The 22,837-nt window shown below is 41.2% G+C and overlaps 2 protein-coding genes across 2 annotated transcripts in view; both read left to right on the plus strand.

The window, feature by feature from the left end:
* LOC111970867 (interleukin-17 receptor D) overlaps positions 1–15,447 on the plus strand; it is a 57,358-nt gene extending 41,911 nt beyond the window's left edge. The window contains exons 4-14 of the mRNA XM_023997600.3: positions 2,236–2,354; positions 2,616–2,736; positions 3,089–3,133; positions 3,384–3,535; positions 4,890–4,955; positions 5,118–5,172; positions 6,355–6,465; positions 6,686–6,870; positions 7,272–7,446; positions 8,828–9,709; positions 10,874–15,447. Of these exons, the coding sequence (XP_023853368.2) occupies positions 2,236–2,354; positions 2,616–2,736; positions 3,089–3,133; positions 3,384–3,535; positions 4,890–4,955; positions 5,118–5,172; positions 6,355–6,465; positions 6,686–6,870; positions 7,272–7,446; positions 8,828–9,709; positions 10,874–11,007 (2,045 nt within the window). The 3' untranslated portion in view covers positions 11,008–15,447. The remainder of the gene's footprint in view (positions 1–2,235; positions 2,355–2,615; positions 2,737–3,088; positions 3,134–3,383; positions 3,536–4,889; positions 4,956–5,117; positions 5,173–6,354; positions 6,466–6,685; positions 6,871–7,271; positions 7,447–8,827; positions 9,710–10,873) is intronic.
* A 1,388-nt stretch (positions 15,448–16,835) lies between these two features.
* arhgef3 (Rho guanine nucleotide exchange factor (GEF) 3) overlaps positions 16,836–22,837 on the plus strand; it is a 135,471-nt gene continuing 129,469 nt past the window's right edge. The window contains exon 1 of the mRNA XM_023997638.2: positions 16,836–17,175. Within this exon, the coding sequence (XP_023853406.2) occupies positions 17,141–17,175 (35 nt within the window). The 5' untranslated portion in view covers positions 16,836–17,140. The remainder of the gene's footprint in view (positions 17,176–22,837) is intronic.

A 22,837-nucleotide genomic window follows, 5' to 3' on the forward strand; every position in this document is an offset into this window, starting at 1 on the left:
ATTCCTAGTGAAGTACCAATGAAAAAGAGGCCGTTGTGGGCTTTGAAGAGGGGGTTTTTTTTTACCATCAAATCCTAAGTGATACATGACCCGCTCTAGTACCAGATCTTACCGTCTAGGGCTTACAGCCATCAATACTTACTCTACAACAGTAGCCTACTATGTCCCACTTATAAAGGCAGCACTATGCGACCAGCAAATCCAGTTCGTCTAATAATTCAAGTGCTCTGTATCTTGTCAACAAATATATCAACAATGTGCACAAAAAACATCAATCAGCATCAACAACATATTACCATCCAGTCCTCCCATCAGCATCAAACCTAACATATTACCACATCCGCCTCATCAGCATCAACAACAATATTACCATCCAATCCTCATCAACATCATCAACAACTATTAACCCTCATCCTCCTCCACCATCCTCCACCAAGCAGGGTAGCAAGAAGAGGGCGGAAGCGAACAGCACAAGGGACCGCAAGCAATACCCTGCGAACAGAGCCGGAGCCAGGCCACAGAGCCAAACATGTAAGGAGAGCCAGCCCTGAGCAGGGCGCGGGTAGTACAACGACGTTAGGACCGAGCCAGTCAAAGGGCCAAAACACAAGGGAGTGCGGGGGGGTTGGGAAGGGGGTGAGAGGGTGAGGGGAGTGGAACAAGGGCAACGAAGGAGGAGGAGAAAAGAAACTCGGGCGAAAGAGAGTAGAGGGAAAGGAATCGGGAGTGAGGAGAGATGGAGGGGGAGAGGAAAACAGGCGGGAAGAGTAGAGAAAGAAGAGAGAAGGAGGGAGAGACCCCACCCCCACTGAAGGTTATACCATCCATCAATCACAACATTCAGTCAAACAACATATTACCATCATCCTCCTCATCGGCCATCAACAACATATTACCATCATCCTCCTCAACATAATCAAACAAGCGATAATTACCATCTTCCTCATCGATCAACCATATTACCATCATCCTCCTCAGCATCACAACAACAGATTACCATATACATCCTTCCTCATATTCACCTCAAACCCAACATAATTACCATCATCCTCTCATCAGCATAAACAAAACATATTACCATCATCCTCCTCATTCATCAACAAACATATTACCATTCATCCTCCTCATCAGAACATCAACAACATCATTTACCCATCATCCTCCTCAACATACAACAACATATTACATCTCCCTCATCAGCATCAAAACATAATACCATCATCCATCCTCAACACATATTAACACACTCATCAGCATCAAACAAAGTATTAACCATTCATCCTTCCTCAACATCATCAACAACATATTACCATCAATCACTCCTCATTCAAGCATCAAACAACATATTACCATCATCCTCTCATCAGCTCACAACATAAATTACCATCATCCTTCACATACATCAAGCACACACATATACCATCATCCTCATCAGACATCCAACAACATATTACCATCATCCTCCTACATCAGCTCAAACATATACCATCATCCTCCTCATCAGCATCAACAAACATACATATCTCATCCATACAACTCTCATCAATCATACAAAACACACATATTACCATCATCCTCCTCATCACAACATAATTACCTATCATCCTCCTCATCAGCATAACAAACAATACACACATCCTCCTCATCACATCAAAACAACATTTACCATCATCTCCTCATTCAGCAATCAAACACACATATTACCATCATTCCTCCTCAACACATCAACAACATATTACCATAGGACTTGATGGACTAGCTCATTGAATTCCACTAGGACTTGATGGACTAGCTCATTGTATTCACTAGGACTTGATGGACTAGCTCATTGTATTCCACTAGGACTTGATGGACTAGCTCATTGTATTCACTAGGACTTTATGGACTAGCTTATTGTATTCCACTAGGACTTTATGGACTAGCTTATTGTATTCCACTAGGACTTGATGGACTAGCTCATTGTATTCACTAGGACTTGATGGACTAGCTCATTGTAGTCCACTAGGACTTGATGGATTAGCTCATTGTATTCACTAGGACTTGATGGACTAGCTCATTGTATTCACTAGAACTTGATGGACTAGCTTATTGTATTCACTAGGACTGTTTGTCGTTGTGATCCATGTGTATTTTATGTTTTTTTTATGGTCCTTTCCTGCGAAACCAATTCTGGGTCAAATAAAGTTGAACTTGTTGTTGCATCCAGGTATTGAAGGTGTATATTATTTTGTCTAGGTATAGAGCATGTGAAGGGCTTCAGAGTTTACCTGGAGGACAAGGACCCAGAGGGGAAGCAGTGTCAGCACATGATCCTCAAAGACCCACGACAGCTCAACTTTTCTTACAGCAATGTGGTAAGTCACAGCACAGACTCAGCCAACAGGGTTTATTTTCTTCGTKCACCTGGAAGGTGTGTGAACTAGCTTGGTATAATATAACATGCATAATAACTCAAGCTCAACTTTCCAAGTGATGTAAGTAAGTATTTGGGTGCTGTAGCCCTTACAAGACTTGATGACCGAAGCACGTCCATTTTGACTGCTGATAATAAATCGAAGTAATCGTTTATTTGTAAGTGCTGGCTGACTGAGGTATACCTTGTTATTTCCTGATAGAAGATGAACTCTCAGCCCTTCCCTGGCCTGGCCTTTGAGATGGACTACATGGTTCGGATTGTWCCTTTCCCCACCTTCATGAATGACAGCTTCTTCCCTCCGTCCTTCCTGCGCACCAACTGTAAGAGAAACACTCCTCGAACTGCATGCCCTAGACCGTAAACACAGTTTAATCACTACAGGCAACTTTAGGTGGAATCAAGACAGGAGTGCCAGTGGTTTTACTTGGCCACATAACCTGACTGAGGCAAATCTTCAGGCCCTCATTTTGGAAAAACTCCTAGCCCTAGTGATGATCTTGTGAATTGGTATAGTCGTGTAACAGTCGTGTAACAGTAGTGTAACTGTCATGCAAGAGTAGTGTAACAGTCGTAACTACTGCAATAGTCGTGCGGCAGTCGTGCAACATTAGTTTAACTGTTGATGAAGACTCCTGTTGTAATTTATTGTTTTTGTTGTGTGTTTGTTCTCAGCCTGTGAAGTGCTTCTGGGACCCGACAACCTCGTCTGCAAACCATGTGAGTTCCCATTGTACATCTACTTGCTCTTATACCTGTGTAATGCTGTAATCATGCTATTAACAACACTTTATTAACACATCAACAACATACTATTAACATATTTTACATAGTAAATAGCCTACTAATGTCCTTATAATTGCATAGTAATGGAGTTGAGTGTAAGGCATTGTGATTAATTGCAAWGCGATAGACATTCCTCTATTTTCTCATATACATACTTTTCTCTCTGTCTGGTGGTTGTGATCAGTCTGGAAGCCCAAGACCCTCAACATCTCTCAGCGGGGCACCAACCTCCATGTTGTCTTTGACCACGCCCCTTCCACCTTCGGCTTCACCGTTTACTACCTGTACTACAAACTACGACAGGAGGGACCCTTCAGGCTCAAACGCTGCAAACCGGTAAGGAAGGAAATTATGTTATGAGTATGCTCCAGAGCCTCAAGGCTTTTCCTGGTTAGATCGTGTGGTCAGGAAAATCTCAGGGCMTTTCTTATGAGCAGTATCTTAGCCTGCATTTATCAAGCTCATCAGAGTAGAAGTGCTGATGATCTAGGATCAGTTTTGCCTTATGCCTACCCTAAAAAACATTTTTATATTTTACAATTTTAACCTTTATTTAACTAGGCAAGTCAGTTAAGAACAAATTCTTATTTACAATGACGGCCTACCCCGGCCAAAGCCGGACGACGCTGGGCCAATTGTGCGCCGCCCTATGGTACTCCCAATCACGGCCGGATGTGATACAGCCTGGATACAGGAAATGGAAATGGGAGGACCTGGTCATAGATCAGCACTCCTACTCTAAGACTCTTTTTATGAATACTGCTGCTAATGTGTTTCCCAGACACTGAGGAGGATGTAGTATGGTTACGGTGTGTTGACGTGTCTGCTGCCTTGGGCTCCTCTAACAGGCCTCTGCCTGCTGGGCCTCTCGCTCTCTGACAATCTATGGCCTCCTGGGAGACATCCATCGACTTATCATACTTTCCGCTCTCGCTCTCTCTCTATCTCTCTCTCTCTCTCACTCGCTCTCTCTATCTCTGTCTCCCTCTTTATTTTTATTTCTCTCTGTCAATGACAGGAAGAACAACTCTGAGGCAGACCTGTATTCAAATAGCATTTGACATTTATTTAAAATAATTTGAGCATATGCTTTAACCTGTTGGAGTGCCAGGTCTGGTCAGAGCCACTCTGAGGTCCTGAAGACTTTCCCAGTAGCAGAACAGATTGTCATTATCCAAGGCCGGAGGAGAGCTGGAGGAGAGCTGGAGGAGAGTAGAGTCTTTCTCTCTCATGTTGCCAGAACAGGTTGCATTGTTTTAGTTGGAGAGAGAAAGATAAAACCTATAATCTCCCCCCTTCTTCTTCCAGTCAAGTCCTCTCTCAGCCCTACAGTTGTTCTGCCTGTGAACAATGACGAAAGCAGAAAGGCCAAAGCCCCCCCCTAGCTAGTTCTATCAAGTCCCTTCTCTCACTGTGGTTTGAAACAGGATCTGCTTATATCATCAACAATGGGATTATTTGGACATGAGGTGGAAAGAAACGATCTTCATGTCAGTATTCTAAAGCCCYAGTCATAGATGCACAAAACTCCTCGGCTATGTTATTCAACGTGAAGATRTTATCACCACAGAAACAGCAGTTGATTTAGTCGGTAACATGTACACACATCCCTTCAGGAGGACAATGTAGCTACTGTTGAAAATGGTTGATCATTGATAATCATACACTTCTTTATTCTCTTTTTGTACAGGAGTTAAATCTGCCCAAAACAACATGTGTTCTTCAAGATGTGATACCAGGAACCTATGCGATTGAGGTAAGGATTCTCACCTCCCACTACTGCAGTATTCTCTCCTGGTTGTGACTATGGCATATTATGATTATTATACAATCACACTTAAGAAAGCTTGTGGATATACTATTCTAAACCATAAAGAACCCCTGYAGCTCATATTTACCGACATCTTTTGTCCTGCAGCTGCGAGATGACACCAACACCACCAGGAGACAGGCCCAGTACCATGTGAGCCAAGGTGAGCTACCTTGCCTCTGGACTGACACACTAGATACCATCATAGCCTCACACTTCTCTGTGGACCAATAACTTTTTACTAGACTCTCATTACATTGCATAAGCACGGATGACATAAGCACAGATGACGTTCTTCTACACCTGCATTGCTTGCTGTTTGGGGTTTTAGACTGGGTTTCTGTACAGCACTTTGTGACATCAGCTGATATAAGAAGGGCTTTATAAATACATTTGATTGATTGATGACTGGAGGACATTATTATCACCTAAGAGTGTTCTCTGAAAGTATTCAAGTATTATGTACACTTTGTAGAATTAAAAACAAGCACTAAGTGGGATTGATGAGATGTATTCTAATTTATTTATTCTAATTTCTACCATAATGTCCAGCCCACTCCCCATGGGCAGGTCCTATCCGATTCATGAGATGTATTCTAATTTATTTATTCTAATTTCTACCATAATGTCCAGCCCACTCCCCATGGGCAGGTCCTATCCGATTCATGAGATGTATTCTAATTTATTTATTCTAATTTCTACCATAATGTCCAGCCCACTCCCCGTGGGCAGGTCCTATTAGATTCATGAGATGTATTCTAATTTATTTATTCTAATTTCTAGCCAGCAGCATACCACCCTGCATACCACTGCTGGCTTGCTTCTGAAGCTAAGCGGGGTTGGTCCTGGTCAGTCCCTGGATGGGAGACCAGATGCTGCTGGAAGTGGTGTTGGAGGGCCAGTAGGAAGCACTCTTTCCTCTGGWCTAAAAAATATCCCAATGCCCCAGGGTAGTGATTGGGGACACTGCCCTGTGTAGAGTGCTGTCTTTCGGCTGGGACGTTAAACGGGTGTCCTGACTCTCTGAGGTCATTAAAGATCCCATGGCACTTATTGTAAGAGTAGGGGTGTTAACCCCGGTGTCCTGGCTAAATTCCCAATCTGGCCCTCAAACCATCATGGTCACCTAATAATCCCCAGTTTACAATTGGCTCATTCATCCCCCTCCTCTACCCTGTAACTATTCCCCAGGTCGTTGCTGTAAATGGGAACATGTTCTCAGTCAACTTACCTGGTAAAATAACATATAAAAAAGAATGTCCAGCCCACTCCATGTGGGCAGGTCCTATCAGATTCATGAGATGTATTCTAATTTGTTTATTCTAATTTCTACCATAATGTCCAGCCCACTCCCCGTGGGCAGGTCCTATCAGAGCCATGGCCATCACTGTTCCTCTGGTCATAATTTCTGCCTTTGCTACACTCTTCACCGTCATGTGCCGCAAGAAACAACAAGGTACGTTCCTTTTATCATTGATTTCATATAACTACACTTCATTTTACATTCAGTCTCCATTCTGTCTGTTTACCAAGTCTAAATTTTAAAGTATTCCAACATTTTCTTACATTATGAGACATTTAGTAGGCCAGTGCTACTGTGTCAATGCATTTCCTTTCCCTCTTTTATATGGAATTAATATTTTATTAATATGCCATCTATCCATCCATCCATTCAGAGAACATCTACTCCCATCTGGACGAGGAGAGCTCTGAGTCATCGTCTCACACCACAGCTCTGAATGCAGACAGGCCCTGGCCCCGGACCAAGGTGTTTRTCTGCTAYTCCACTAAGGACTGCCCCAAACACCTCGCTGTCATACAGAGCTTCGCCTTCTTCCTCCAGGACTTCTGTGGCTGTGAGGTAGGCACTAAGCTTCAGAAATAATGCTCATTGGAGCACAAGACCCCTTATCTAGATTATAGCTCCTTAGTTTAGCTCTATTAAGGGTTAACTAAGGGTTGGCTCAGGCCAGGGAATTGAATGTGAACTGACTAMATGGCAGAAGCTTGAAAGTCTGGAATGTGGGTTGTGTGCCACCTGCTGGCTAGTAGTCGAATTACTACTAGTAGTAGAGGAATACCTCAGTACATACTCAAGAATAGTTTATTATTCTGCAGTAATAATCCATAATAATGATAATAATATGAATATGCAATCGTTGCCTGACTATTGCTGTCTGTGGTTTAATTATTCCTAGAGGGGATGTTATTACACCTGTTATAACACCTCATACCTCTTTGATCCTCTGTATTGTGTCTTAGGTGACTCTGGACCTATGGGAGCACCTGCAGATCTGTAAGGAGGGCCAGATGTCCTGGCTGAGCCGGCAGATAGATGAGGCTCACTACATCATCACTGTCTGCTCCAAGGGCCTCAAGTACTACGTAGAGAAGAAAAAMCGCAGAGGGAAATCACCAGCCAGAACTTGCCCTGGAGGTGTTTGATTGATTTCATTTATTTGACAGTTGAACAAAAAATAATATATAGCCGGTTCATACATTTCATTGCAAGTTGTGGTTGTTTTAGGGAAAGGGCATACCTAGTCAGTTGCTCAACTGAATGCATTCAACYGAAATGTGTCTTCTGCATTTAACCCAACCCCTCTRAATCAGAGAGGTGCGGGGGGATGCCTTGTGCCACGTCATCGGCGCCCAGGGACCAGTTGTTGTTGAGGGTTAACTATCTTGCTCAAAAGTGTTCACCTTGCAGGCTCAGGGATTCGCTCTTAACCGCTCTTAACAAGCTAGGCCACCTGGCTCTACCTGTTTTACATACCTTAGTTAAATGCCCTGAATGTAAATCGCTCTGGATCAGTGTTGGGGAATGTTACTTTTATGGAAAGTAACTTATTACATTACTTTTGCGTTACCAAATACAAAAAMCCCTCTGAAGATACCTCGCGYGTGTTGGTCATTCATTWTTATGCCCAGTAGAGGGCGCACACCACCTTTAAATGGGCTGCATTATAGTTTACTGCCAGTAGCCTATTCTAACTCTGGGCTATACCAACTCAAGTAATAATGACAGATGCAATATATCCTTTACAATACTTAATATAAATTATTTTGTTGAATTATGTACACATGAGTAAATACATATATAACCACCTGGCCCAGTAAAAAGAGAGCTCAAATACAACTGGCCACCAATCTGTTTTACACACAGATACAAACTGGCCAGAGAGATCTAAAACTATACGATCACATTGTGTAATTGTAGTGCCCTTTTCTTTATATTTATCGTGAAGACGGAGCTGGAGAAATRTCCGTTCTTATCAACTGTGGATAACTTGATCACCTAACTAAGGTGTTATTATTACCAGACAGTAATTGGGGCACTCACCTGAACCCGACGATCCTGTGTTTACGTGTGAATCCTGCAAGTATCGTCAGTCAAGTAACATYTGTCCTTTTCTTCTACCAATTCAAAGTRATGTGAATACTTCCACAATAAAGGCTACTGTCTCTGCCGTCTCGCTAGCTATCTACCAGCTACCATGCCAGCTACCCGCCACAATGTTCATGCTGTAACGGGAAGCGTGTGACGAATGTAGCCTAGGATGGAGGAATTTTAATTTTTAATTTGCRTCAACAAAGAAAAAGGGAAATAATATTGTTAAAGTAACTGATTTCTTAAATTGACAAACTAATGTATTAGGTTACTCGTTACCACAAAAAAGTTATCTGAAGCCTCTAACGGGTTATATGTACCGCATTACCCCCAAMAATGCTCTAGAGAAGAACTCCTGCTAAATTACCAAAATGTAAGGATACCACAAAGTCACTGACTTATGTCCTTTGGGTTTGTTTTGGAGCAGGTGGTGGAGCAGCAGCTGCAGCAGCGAATGGAGCAGAGCTCTTCATCGTTGCCGTGGCAATGATCGCAGAGAAGCTTCGCGAGGGGTGCCAGAAAGACCAGGACCTGTCTCGTTTCATGGCCATCTACTTCGACTACTCCCACGAGAGCGATGTCCCCACCATGCTGAGCCTGGCTCCCAAGTTCAAGCTCATGGATCAGCTCCCTCAGATGTTCAGCCTCCTCCACTCTCGACAGCTCAGTTTACCAGAGCGTGAACAGCAGCCTCTCAACATCAGCAAGAGGAACTACTTCCGGAGCAAGTCGGGGCGGTCTCTATACGTAGCCATCTGTAACATGCACCAGCACATTTCTCTGGAGCCTGATTGGTTCGAGAGGCAGCTGATGCCTGCCCCCCCAGCCCCGCCTCCGAAGCAGCGTGATGCCGCCGGAACGTCTTCGTCATCATCACCTCACATGGGGAAGTTTGACTCTGGGCTGGTGCTCAATGAGGTTCTGTTTAAGTTGCCATCAGAAAGTGAGGGTACTCTGAAGAGGAATGTGCTGCTCACGTCTCTCCCACCCAACCTCAGTCTGGCCCACTGCTCCCTGGACAGACCTGTGGGGCCTGGGCCCGGCTCCAGCCTCTCTCAGGGGGAGATCGGGGGGCTGTCTGGGGCCTCATCTGGTCTGGGTCCTCTGGGTCTGGGGTCTCTGAGGCCTGTGGTCCCTCCCCAGGCTGGGGACGGCTCGGCCAGTCCTCCAGAGATGCCCAGGGACTCGGGGATCTATGATTCATCAGTGCCTTCCTCTGAGCTGTCCATCCCCCTCATGGAGGGCCTGTCACCTGACCAGGCTGACTCYTCCTCTCTGGCCGAAAGCGAATCATCTTCTTCCGGACTGGGTAAGACGAAAAGACTAAAAGACCAAAGACTAAAAAGGCCTAAAAGGATGTTGTATGACATTTTCACATACAAATAGTCATGAACCATAACTTCCATATGTGGTCATGAATCATAAATCAGATTGTGAATGAGTCAGATTTAAGGCCCATTGCCTAAAAATGCCTAAAATTATGTTGTATGACATTTTCACATTCAAATACAGCAGGACTGATAATGAACCATGGGTCAGATTGACAATGAGTCATGTAATTTGAATCAGAGATGATTCAGTCTTATGAGTCATGAGTCAGTCAGACTGACATCATAACAGAGTTTCTCAATCCACTCCTGAGGGACTCCTGGTCGTTTCACAGAATTGTTTTATACACCGTGTCCATATTCATAAGAATCAGTTCCTCCCTCCCACGCCCACAAATTGGGGAAAACAAACATTCTTTCCCATTGACCCCCATTGTAAAAGATCCAACTTCTTTGTCGATTTTATTATTATTTTATTTTTTTATATTAAAGAAAAAAACTAAAGATGCTGAAAAGCTGCTTTGTTGTTCAGTGTATATGTAACCAGGTCAAAASTCCTGACCTACGGTTCGCATCGCTCCCAAGTAGGGAAATGGCGCCTCACTCACTCACGTGGCTGCTAGCACCGTCATGAAAAGGGGCAATATTATGTTTTTATAAGTAGTGAGAACACTCGGGAGCAGGCAGTGTTGAAAAGTAATCTTTTGACATGTTGGACTTTTCTTAAATATAGTTTTGTAATTGACTGAAACAAGAAGACAACAAAAAAAGTGTGTTTGAAAAAAAGTTTTTGCTGTGAGCCAATGGAGTAACCTAGGTAACCACAGGTTGTTTTCCCCACAGGCGGGTGGAGGCCGTGACGTTCTATCTAATACCGACTAGGAGTATTCAGGGGTGGAAATGGAAAAAAGTCACTAATTCCCACCCCTTTCTCTGTTCCTCTAGTACACCTGAATCAACATGTTCAACTAATCATCAAGCCCTTGATTAGTTGAAACAGCTGTGCTACTAATAAATAGTATTTTAAAGTACTGTATTTTACATCTGGCCCATGGCCTGTTGCTAAAGTGACGTCATTTGTGTTGAATTATGTTTGTTGTGCCTCCAGAAGTTGCTGAATATCTCTTCATCTTGTGTGTCTCCAGGTGATGAGGAGCCACCTGCTGTCAGCTCTCTGCGCTGCGCCATGGCAACCATCTGTAAAGCTGAGCTCCACCAACAACATCTAAAGCAGTCTGAAGGACTGGGGCTCCCTCCTGTTCCTGTTCCTCCCTTGTAGTGAACGGAACAACAACTTTACATTACCTGGACACGCATAAAGACACTTTACTGCCTTCAATGACACTGCCTTGATACAGACCATCATCCTGAGTTGTACKAGCTATCTAAAACATTGGATCCCAAATGAACAGTGTACGGTAACCAAGCCCATGGATGTCAGTGATGTCATCCGCTTTGGAATCTCTGTGGACTTGTGGCTGATAGAACACTGAGGAATGATGATGTCATTGTTTTAGAACACAGAGGGTTTTGTGAATGTTCTAAGTTGTGTGAAGGCAAGGCGTTATTTAATCAAATGGTTGTATGTTGTTTTGCAGCGCTGTCCTGTATTTGTTAGTGGTCTAAAGGTGTTTATTTTAGACTAGGCCAGATCTTCCCTTTAAAACATCCCATACCAGGTTACTAGTTCACTAACACATCTGCTTCAACTCCTCTAATAATCATCAACCCTTGATTACTTGAATTAGGTGTGTTAGTGCTTGGCTTGAACAAAAAATCTGCSACTTCAACACCAGATGTAGTGTGTTTCTAACTGGGACAATTCCAGTGGTGATGACCATGCTCTTTTGCGTGAGAGAACGTTGGTTTGTTACTTATTTATTGAAAATTATGAAATATGAAATTACTTTTTAAGGATACAAGGTGCTGAAATTGTGTGTCAAAACACTTTTACATGTTTTTTTACTGTAGTTTTCACACCAATTTGTTTTACTAATAGAAAAGGTTTGACAACTCTTGTATAAGAGATCAGATAAATTGGGAGTACCTAGGGCTGTGGTGGTCATGACATTTCGTCAGCCAGTGTTTGTCAAGCAAATAACTGTCGGTCTCACRGTAATTGACCGTCAATTAACATAAACACATTTAGCATCTCCTGGTTTCCACACACAGCCTACAAGCCACTGGTGCAGACCTTTGGAACATCTACATTTTAAAAAGTCTAATAAATCCATGTAATAAAGCCTACACCTTCACAATAAATCCATTATTTATTTTAGACAGGTCTAAAGAAACATGATATGAAGAAAATGTAGTCTATTTCAGAAGAACTGAAGAGCATATTCTGAGTTGTCCTTATGTTAGGTCCTGATCTGGCTATGCAAAACGGCTGTGGGCTACAATAGTTAATTTAGCAGACAAAATTTGGTTAGAATTCCGTGGCATTATTTTATATTATGAAGAATACAATTGAACAAAGCTGAATAAAATAGAAAGGATTTTTTCTCCAAACGATTTGAGGGAGTGAACACGTGCTATTGTGTTTTGAGCGGTTAACAAACAAATAGGTACTCCTATATGCTTCATTTAGAGTTGTTAATGTAACTTTAGTTGTTATACAAACGTTGGGCTATATGTTTTGATTTTTAATACATTGTAAGGCTGCATGATGAGACTAATGATGATTTGAAAAAAGGTACTTGAAAGGCATGTGCTCTGCTTTGKKKTTTTTTTGCGCAGGCTGTAGCCTACACACTTCATCAGTCTCTCATTCACAATTTGACAAGCGCTTGACAATGCCTTGAATTTCCCAGGGGCATCCCCTTTGTGTGGCCGATGCACCCTAAAAAATGTTTTGTGCGTTTTGCGGCCAGTACCCGTTGTTCCTTTCTCCCTGATTGCTACATGCTTTGAAGCACCCCTCACTCACATGGCTCAGGTCTTTCTCACAGGCTACAAGTGAAGACAGAMACATCGGGAATGCAACTGCGCGCGTCCTTATCCAATTCAGAGGTACATATTGAACATATTGGAAGAACGTTCCACATTTACTTTTTGTCAACAAACAATATGAGTAGGCCTAAAGAACATCAAAATCACTAGCCTATGTCAATCTACTATCCCCCATAGTACAACAGTTGACTTATTCTATTCTGTGTGAGAAATAAATATTCCAAACATAGTCTGGGACAGTTGTGGGATGTGATAGATCCCAAATTAATACAACCACTAGCATCAAAAAAGCTTTTTTCACGCGATGAGACTGATGCAACAGATCAGAACGTTTAGCTTAAAATGTGATAAACTATTAGGCTATTTCTTCACATTATAAGTGCAGCAATTCGCACATGGCAGTAGGCTATAAGCGGAATGTTCCATTAGCGAGAAAACACCATTATCAAAAGTGACTTTCAAATGCTATTATGCATGTAATGATTTTATTATAAAGGTGCATTTTTATGCTGAAAATGTTCTTCCCCGAACTTGAAACTCACGCGCTGCTTATGTATGCCAGTTAGACTTTACACCTCTTGTAAAGCAGATTAATGTGCTTCATTTTAAGAAATTATTTGGCCACTTTAGATGTGTTACAAACCTTATCAAAACATATAGACCTATGGGCTAGGCTACATGAGGTGTGTAACTATGATTAGAAAAAGTCACAAAAAAAGGGGGATTGTTTCCTGCAATATTAGCCTATCAATATTAGTGATAGGCTAATATTGTCACCCATCAGACTATCCTTGATTTAATCTTGTCTTTACATATACTAAATAATATGTGTGAAATTTGTTTTGATTTAGAATGGATCATTATCATGCACCTGTCTCGAAACAGGGTCAGCAGGGGAAAAATACATGTCATCTATGCACTTAAATAGCGAATGGAGGACGCTTTTCCCCGTGTGGTTTATTTTCATGCCAGCCAGGTAGATTATACTCCTGTTGTAAAGATAAGCAAAATAAATGATAATGAGAAATAAATATAGTAGKCCTAGCCTATAGAAAGCTGATGGGATCCTCCTCTGTTTTCTCTCGCAATTGCATAGCCTATAGAAATGTTGCGCAACAGGAGCTCATGGGCTCTCATGAAGTGTTTGATTAGATTTTTKATAACATTTGCATTGATGTCAGAGTGATTAGATGGACAATAGAGGTTGCGGAGTACCAGGCAGTTAGCTATCTTGGTAGACTACTAATGACCATCAGCAGCATCAGAGCTTGGAGAAAGCCGGGGTTGCGGTAATATGGTCACCGCCCCAGGAGTAYCCACACTCTTTGATCATATATCTGACACCAGCAGTTCTGCTTTTTTTTTTGTCTCAATCAGAGGAGTGGACAGGGGTGTCCATTTTAGGAGCAATTTCATAAAATAAATGCCTTTATTTGAAACTTGGAAAATATACTGTTATTCAACTCTTAAAGAGAAAAATCGAATTCAGCCTTATGGGGTCTTCAGTATACAGCGCATTCGGAAAGTATTCAGACCCCTTGACTTTTTCCCCATTTTGTTAACGTTACAGCCGTATTCTAAAATAGATTAAATTAACAAATGTGGTCATCAATCTACACACAATACCCCGTAATGACAAAGTGAAAACAGGTTTTTAGAMATGTACAGAAAATGTACAGTAAATAAAAAACAGAAATACCTTATTTACATAAGTATTCAGCCCCTTTGCTATAAGATTTGAAATTGAGCTGAGGTGCATCCTGTTTCCATTAATCATCCTTGAGATGTTTCTACAACTTCATTGGAGTCCACCTGTGGTAAATTCAATTGCTTGGACATGATGTGGAAAGGCACACACCTGTSTATATAAGGTCCCACAGTTGACAGTGCATGTCAGAGATAAAACAAAGCCATGAGGTCGAAGGAATTGTCCATAGAGCTCTGAGACAGGATTGTGTCAAGGCACAGACCTGGGGAAGTATTGAAGGTCCCCAAGAACACAGTGGCCTCCATCATTCTTAAATGGAAGCAGTTTGGAACCGCCAAGAGACTTCTTAGAGCTGGCTGCCTGGCCAAACTGAGCAATCGGGGGAGATTGGCCTTGGTCAGRGAGGTGACCAAGAACCCAATGGTCACTCTGACAGAGCTCCAGAGTTAATCTGTGGAGATGGGAGAAATTTACAGAAGGACAACCTTATCTGCAGCACTGATCGAACATCTCTGGAGAGACCTGAAAATACCTGTGCAGCGACACTCCCCATCCAACCTGACAGGGCTTGAGAGGATCTGCAGAGAAGAATGGGAGAAACTCCCCAAATACAGGTGTGCCAAGCTTGTAGCGTCATACCCAAGAAGACTCRAGGCTGTAATCGCTGACAAATGTGCTTCAACAAAGTACTGAGTAAAGGTTCTGAATACCTACATAAATGTGATATTTCAAAAAATATATATATATACATTTGGACCATTTTCTAAAACTATTTTTGCTTTGGCATTATGGGGTATTGTGTGTAGATTTTATGAGGGGAAAAAAACTGTTTAATCAATTTTAGAATAAGGCTGTAACATAACAAAACGTGTAAACGGTCAAGGGTTTTAGTGCCAGTCATTTTTAGAGCTTTGTAAATATGCAAAAGTAGTTACATAAAATCTATTTTATTCCAGTTTTGTATAGTTTTTAGATTCTTCGTTTTTTTCTACATTATATACATACAGTGTACTGTTTTATAGTACTCTAATGTAGGAAATAAACATACATTGAAATAAAGTATTTTTTTCTTCTATTATTGAAAACTTTGATTCTAKCCTCGGACAACCAGGTCAAGAAGATGGGACTTGGAATGATGGCTCCACAAAACTAAATGTTTTTTGCTGCTCAAAAACTAAACATGAAGAACACAATCTGTTACAATATCATTTACACTCTTTATTTGGAAACAGAGACGTATATTTGATATGTTCCCAGTTGAAGTGCTATTTGAAGTGGTAGACTAATTGAGTGAGCAACTGATTTCCCTGTACAATACATATAAGCTTAGGTAGCAGACGTTAAAGAAACGGCTGAAACTAGATCCCCTAAATCAGGGTTCCCCAACTGGCAGCACGCTGTGGTTTCATTTGGCACTTCAAGTTTTCTGAGCAATAAATATATACGTATATTAAACTGAGTGTAGAAAACATTAGTGTGTGTGTGTATGTATGTGTGTGTGTATATATATATATATGTGTGTATGTATTATTTATAATTTTTTTATTTGAAAAATGTCAGCACGGTTTGAAATATTTTTGGGCGTCAAATATTACATATGTTTGGTCCTCTTGCGGTCAATTTGCAGTCTACATATTATTTATAATTATCTTCCGGCTCCCCGACAATCGGCGCAAGAAAAAATCGTCCGGTGGCTGAATGTAGTTGATGATCCCTACCCTACATACCGGTCTTGAAAAGATGAAAAACAACTGTCAGTGGAGGTTATTTCTTCTGCACTGTTCAACCAAACCAGTAAATGTGGAGGAGGAGTTCAGATGGATATTCCCTTTGTTAAAGCCGGGACTCGGCAGAGGTGACTGTAGCTCTGGGCCAAGTACACTTGCACGTGTATTGTAAATCCAAGGTCCAGGTCAAGATACACACCGGCAGTTATGATACAATGCATCCTATTATTGCATGTTTCAGTAACTGTCACATGTGGTGTCATAATGTTTGGGATAGAAGTAAACCTTTGTAAAAGCTATGCATAGTYATATTTCCTCCAACCTACAAATTAAGTCACATGTTTGTCTATTATAAACATGATGGCTTTCATTAGGACTGACAGTCACGCTTAAATTCAGTAGCAATATGGAAAGTGTATTAACCGTTAATAATCTTATTTTTTAGATGGTGTAGATTAGCTTCCAGTGGTGAATATAATGTACTATTCAAAAGAGACAATTGGTTTTAAGAGCGGATTAGAAATCACACCGATGACTACACTTCCTGTAGGCTTTTATTTACGAATGTAATTTTCCATGGTGTGCACTGTACTGTAATATCTCACTGTAAAAAAAAAAAAAAAAAACACTTCGGTCACACACACAAACATACACTGTTTATGGGCGGTGCTTGGAGCCGCGATACAACTCCACCGTGGACCATAATCTGTGTTCCGTGAGGCATCAATGCGTGAAACAACCGTAGGCACAGAAAAAAAGAAGCGTAACAGTTGATGGTTAAAAACAAAGCTAGACTATTTCAAGGGCGATACGTTATGTATGTAAATATTGGTGATTCAAAGTGAAAGTTTGTCATTGACGACCTGTTTTATTATACGCGGAAAAAGTAGTTTATTCTTTTTTAATCGGGACTGTTTGGAGTTTACAGTCTATGTATGACGATACGATTATATATTACTTGTTTCCTCGTTCGAAAAACGTTGTAGTTTTTTTGGAATACATTACAGTGGAAGAACTCTAATCACATGCAAACAAGCGATGGAAACAAAGACGTTTCAGGGTAAGATGTCTTTCGATTATAACTCAAACTCAACCAATCAGACTTGCCATAATTTCCATAAATGCAGTCAACACCAACTACAAACATGTTGTGATTTATTTGTTATATTTCTTGGGCTACATTGTATGGGATACACTGTATGGGGTAGAATGTAGGCTAAATAAACTGTTAACAGGATCTAAATCAGGAACTTTATGATGTAAACCTGAACCTGAGTGACATTGCGTAATAATCTTCTTTGCATGACATTGTAGAGTATAGTCAGTAGGTAATTCCTATGACCAACTGTAGCCTATATTTTAACTCAGTTTGTGTGGTGGTGGTGGATAGGGGTGAAGATGATGATGATGATGATGATGATGAAGTTTATAATTTTGCAACCTTTATCCCACATAAACATAGCTTCATTTGTCAATTCAGGAAAGCATTGCCAAGACAATTTTGTCCTTTTTATATTCAATCTCTCACATATTGACCCGAGTGATGTCAGAATGGGCTCATAATGAGGTCACTAAGAGTTCAAATGGCCAACTGTAGGAGCCTACTTCTAATTCTACTGTAGCTGATGGCTCAAGTTTCCCAAGTTGTCTGTGATTTACTGTGTGTGCCTTTCTGTCTACCAGCAGAGTCAGTCCTCAGGGTCAGACACTGGTGGCCTCTGGTACTTGTAATGTTTTGTCACATCTTTGGCCTCCCATTCATGGTCTTTAGGAGAGCAAACATCATCAAGGTGTCGGAATGCTGCTGTCTCTTTGTGGCCGGTATTGTCGCAACTTTCAGGAATCCCAGCTACTGCCTGGCAGTTTGGATTCTTCTTCTTCTTCACAGTTTCATTTGTTCCACTTCTTAGTATTGTTGTTTCTGTTCTATTCTCTCTCACCCATGTACATAGGACTATTGTCACATGTCGACAGAAAGGAGCTATAAAGGAACTGTTTGASTGTTCTCATCCATCTCGGCCATACATACAAGATGTTGTTTTTGATTGAGAAATAGGAATATTTCACTGGCTACGTTCAGTTGGTATTATAAACATCTACATTTCAACATTCAGTCAAAAGCCATGATGACAGACGAGGCGGACGGCTTTCATTTTCACATGTCGCATCTTTTTAATCAGCAGGTGTTGAGGACTCAACTATTGAGGCCTCAGTTGAGTTGTAGTAGTACCCTGGTTGTCTACACAGTGTCTCAGGCTTGTGCATACCAGGATTTGTGTGGTATGTGGGTGCTGGCAAATCAGGTTTTTGTCTGTGAACACATGGATTGAACTGAACAGGTCAGAGTTTTGAATGTGAACACAGAAGTGGGTGAACCCAAGCATGTGTACCAATTGGCACACTATTCCCTACTGTACATAGTGCACTACTTTTGATGAGGGAGAGAGGGCAAGGGAGAGTACCAGAGGACCAGCATGCTCACCCCTAATCCCCAACCTAATCCCCTTTCAATGTGGCAGAATAAATCATCTTTTGACATGGACTGACGGCCGCATTGCTCCTCTGAGGTTGGGGCTATCTCTACCCTCTCTCCACGTCCTCTTTCTCTCTCTTTCTATTCATCATCTATCTCTCTCTCTCTCACTCCCTCTCTCTCTCTCTGTTTCTCTTTCTATCTATCATCTCACTATCTCTCTCTATCCCTCTCTATCTGTCTCTCTTTCTCTCTCTATCCCTCTCTATCTGTCCCTCTCTCTCTTTTTCTCCCTTTCACACGTTCATGGCCAACGAGAGCCCTTCCCTGTGTTTTCTGCCTATGTTAGTAGTTTCTCACTGTCAGGCTTCCCTCAGTTCAGTCAGTCACTACCTACGGTTTTTCTCTATATTTGTCTATTTGCCACAGTGTCGATTAGAAAGTTTCCTATCTCTTCCTCACACACATGAGTTCACACACTCACTGAGTTCAGCATGGCCAGTGAGGTAATGGTAGATTTTGTGCAGGCCTGATTGCAGAGTGGCGGTGGGAATCACAGACAGAGTGCTGCTGGAAAGCTCCTCCAGAGGACTGGAAAGTTGTTGGAAGCTTCCAGCTTTCATGGTTACCACTCCCAACCATTTCCCTGCCTCCGACTCTACCCTTTCTCCCTCCCTCTCTACCCTCCCTCTCTCCCTCCCTATCTCCCTCCCTATCTACCGTCTCTCCCTTTCTCCCTGCCTCTCTACCCTCTCTCCCGCTCTCTCTACCCCCTCTCTCTCCCTCTCTACCCCCTCTCCCGCTCTCTCTCAGGGCAGAGGGTAGCAGTGTATTTAGTAGCGTGGGAACTTTATCCCTCCTAATAACGTTTTGTAATATTCCACTCTACTCTTCTCTTTACAAACAATCTCTATATATTTATTAATTTCCCCCCCAAAAGTCAAAAAAGTGGACAAAGCTTTTCTTCAGGGGAAAGACGGGGAGATTATTTTTACGGTTACTGTTACAGCTCTTCTTCTCTAGTTGAGGTTTAGATGGTAGTGAAAGTTCTAACAGTCAAAGAGGCAAGGTTATATTACGCCCTATAGTCTTAAATGAGGAAGAGACAGTGATGTAAAGTAACTACRTAAAAATACTTTAAAGTACTACTTAAGTCGTTTTTTGGGATATCTGTACTTTGCTATTTATATTTTTGGCAGCTTTTACTTTTACTCCTCTACATTCCTAAGGAAAATATATACTTTTTACTCCTTACATTTTCCTGGACGCCCAAAAGTACATTTAGAATGCTTAGCAGGACAGGAAAATTGTCAAATTCACSCACTTATCAAGAGAGCATTTTTATTTTATTTAACTAGGTAAGTCAGTTAAGAACAAATTCTAATTTTACAATGACGGCCTAACCTGGCCAAACCCTCMCTTAACCCGGACGACGCTGGGCAAATTGTGCGCCGCCCTATGGGACTCCCGATCACAGCYGGTTGTGATACAGCCCGGGATCAAACGAGGGTCTGTCATGACGCCKCTAGCACTGAAATGCAGTGCCTTAGACCACTGTGCCACTCGGGCCTCTGATCTGGTGGTCTCACTAAACACGAATGCTCCATTTGTAAATGATGTCAGTGTTGGAGTGTGCCCAAGGCTATCTGTATTTATGGTTTGCTTAATAAGGAATTTGAAATGATTTATAGCATTTACTTTTTACTTTTGATATTTTAACTATGTTTTAAACCAGATACTTTTAGACTTTTACTCAAGTAGTATTTTACTGGGTGAATTTCATTTTTACTTGAATCATTTTCTATTAACATATCTTTACTTTTACACAAGTATGAAAATTGGGTACTTTTTCCACCACTGGTAAGAGATTCATTCTGCCCATAAAAAGGACAGCTAGTACACAGCATGTTGTATACTATGCATTTCTTCAGTTGATAAGTGTCTTGTTTACTATGTATTACTATGGTATTGATATATTATTATATCACTATGTGTTAGCTCTTTCGAATTGGGGTTGTCCTTTGGGCTTGAACCATATGTGAGTCAATACTGTGTTCCCATAGGAAAATGGAGGCAGAGGGAGTTCTGAGAAAACATTGTGGTGCTTCAATGATATATCATGAGCTGGCCCTCCTAGCAGTTAAAGAGGGGAGCTGTGGGCAGTGTGAATCTGTCCCTCCCTGCCCACTATGGTACATTACTACAGTACATGTGCTGTCACCATGTTGAATACAGATGTCTCCATATCTGCCTTTGCCCTGCAGTGTCCATATCTGTGAGAACTCTCTCTCCTGCAACTAGAAAGTTATATTATTAATTTAATGAGCAACTGCCCCTAAAAACCAACGGCTAATTTAGAAAACAGTCTATATGGCATCGATATGAGTCAGAAACATTTATCTACTGTTAAAATTGACTACAAAGTGTAAATAGGATCATTTCAGTCAGAAAGTCAGTCTCATCCAACACTGAGTTTTGTGAGACTTGTGGYCGTGACTACATCACAACATAAATTCATGTTGGGTTTGTTTCAATCCTTCCCACATGCCGGCAGTTGACAGCACACAAGTAATCGTCAATTTGTAGTGCAGCTGCACGTGACACAATCATAATGCTGTGTTAGATTTAGGTTGACATTGGATATCCATATAGGGCTAGTTAGGGACCATCTGTAATTTACACAATGTACATGGAACAATATAGTACAATTCCTGTAGCTCCAAATGTCATTGACTTAAAAACCTCAAACCAGCTATAAATTGTAGAAATTAATTTACAAATATTGAAAACATTTAATGAGAGAACTAAAAGGTGTGCATCATAAAAATATTGTCTCATTTACATTGTGCAATTTATTGACAGTCCCTAACTATTTTATTTTATTTATTTTATTTCACCTTTATTTAACCAGGTAAGCCAGTTGAGAAMAAGTTCTCATTTACAACTGCGACCTGGCCAAGATAAAGCAAAGCAGTGTGACAAAAACAACAACACAGAGTTACACATAAACAAACGTACAGTCAATAACACAAAAGAAAATAAAAATTGAAAAATCTATGTACAGTGTGTGCAAATGTGGAAGAGTAGGGAGGTAGGCAATAAATAGGCCCTAGAGGTGAAAATAATTCCAATATAGCATTAATACTGGAGTGATAGATGTGCAGATGATGATGTGCAAGTAGAGATACTGGGGTGCAAAAGAGCAAGAGTGTAAGTAATAATATGGGGATGAGGTAGTTGGGTGTACTATTTACAGATTGGCTGTGTACAGGTACTAACTTTAGATGGCTGGTGGTTAGGATTTAGGTTGACATTGGATATCCATATAGGGTAGTTAGGGACCATCTGTAATTTAACACAATGTACATGGAACAATATAGTACAATTCCTGTAGCTCCAAATGTCATTGACTTAAAAACCTCAAACCAGCTATAAATTGTAGAAATTAATTTACAAATATTGAAAACATTTAATGAGAGAACTAAAAGGTGTGCATCATAAAAATATTGTCTCATTTACATTGTGCAATTTATTGACAGTCCCTAACTATTTTATTTTATTTATTTTATTTCACCTTTATTTACCAGGTAAGCCAGTTGAGAAAAGTTCTCATTTACAACTGCGACCTGGCCAAGATAAAGCAAAGCAGTGTGACAAAAACAACAACACAGAGTTACACATAAACAAACGTACAGTCAATAACACAAAAGAAAATAAAAATTGAAAAATCTATGTACAGTGTGTGCAAATGTGGAAGAGTAGGGAGAGGCAATAAATAGGCCCTAGAGGTGAAATAATTCCAATATAGCATTAATACTGGAGTGATAGATGTGCAGATGATGATGTGCAAGTAGAGATACTGGGGTGCAAAAGAGCAAGAGTGTAAGTAATAATATGGGGATGAGGTAGTTGGGTGTACTATTTACAGATTGGCTGTGTACAGGTACAGTGATTGGTAAACTGCTCTGACAGCTGATGCCTAATTAGAGAGGGAGATATAAGACTCCAGCTTCAGAGATTTTGCAATTCGTTCCAATCATTGGCAGCAGAGAACTGGAAGGAAAGGCGGGTGAAGGAAGTGTTGGCTTTGGGGATGACCAGTGCAATATACCTGCTGGAGCGCGTGCTACGGGTGGGTGTTGCTATGGTGACCAGTGAGCTGAGATAAGGCGGGCTTTACCTAGCAAAGACTTATAGATGACCTGAAGCCAGTGGGTTTGGTGATGGATATGTAGTGAGGGCAGCCAAA

The sequence above is a fragment of the Salvelinus sp. IW2-2015 genome, linkage group LG1, assembly GCF_002910315.2.
Source record: "Salvelinus sp. IW2-2015 linkage group LG1, ASM291031v2, whole genome shotgun sequence".
Taxonomy (NCBI): Eukaryota; Metazoa; Chordata; class Actinopteri; order Salmoniformes; family Salmonidae; genus Salvelinus; species Salvelinus sp. IW2-2015.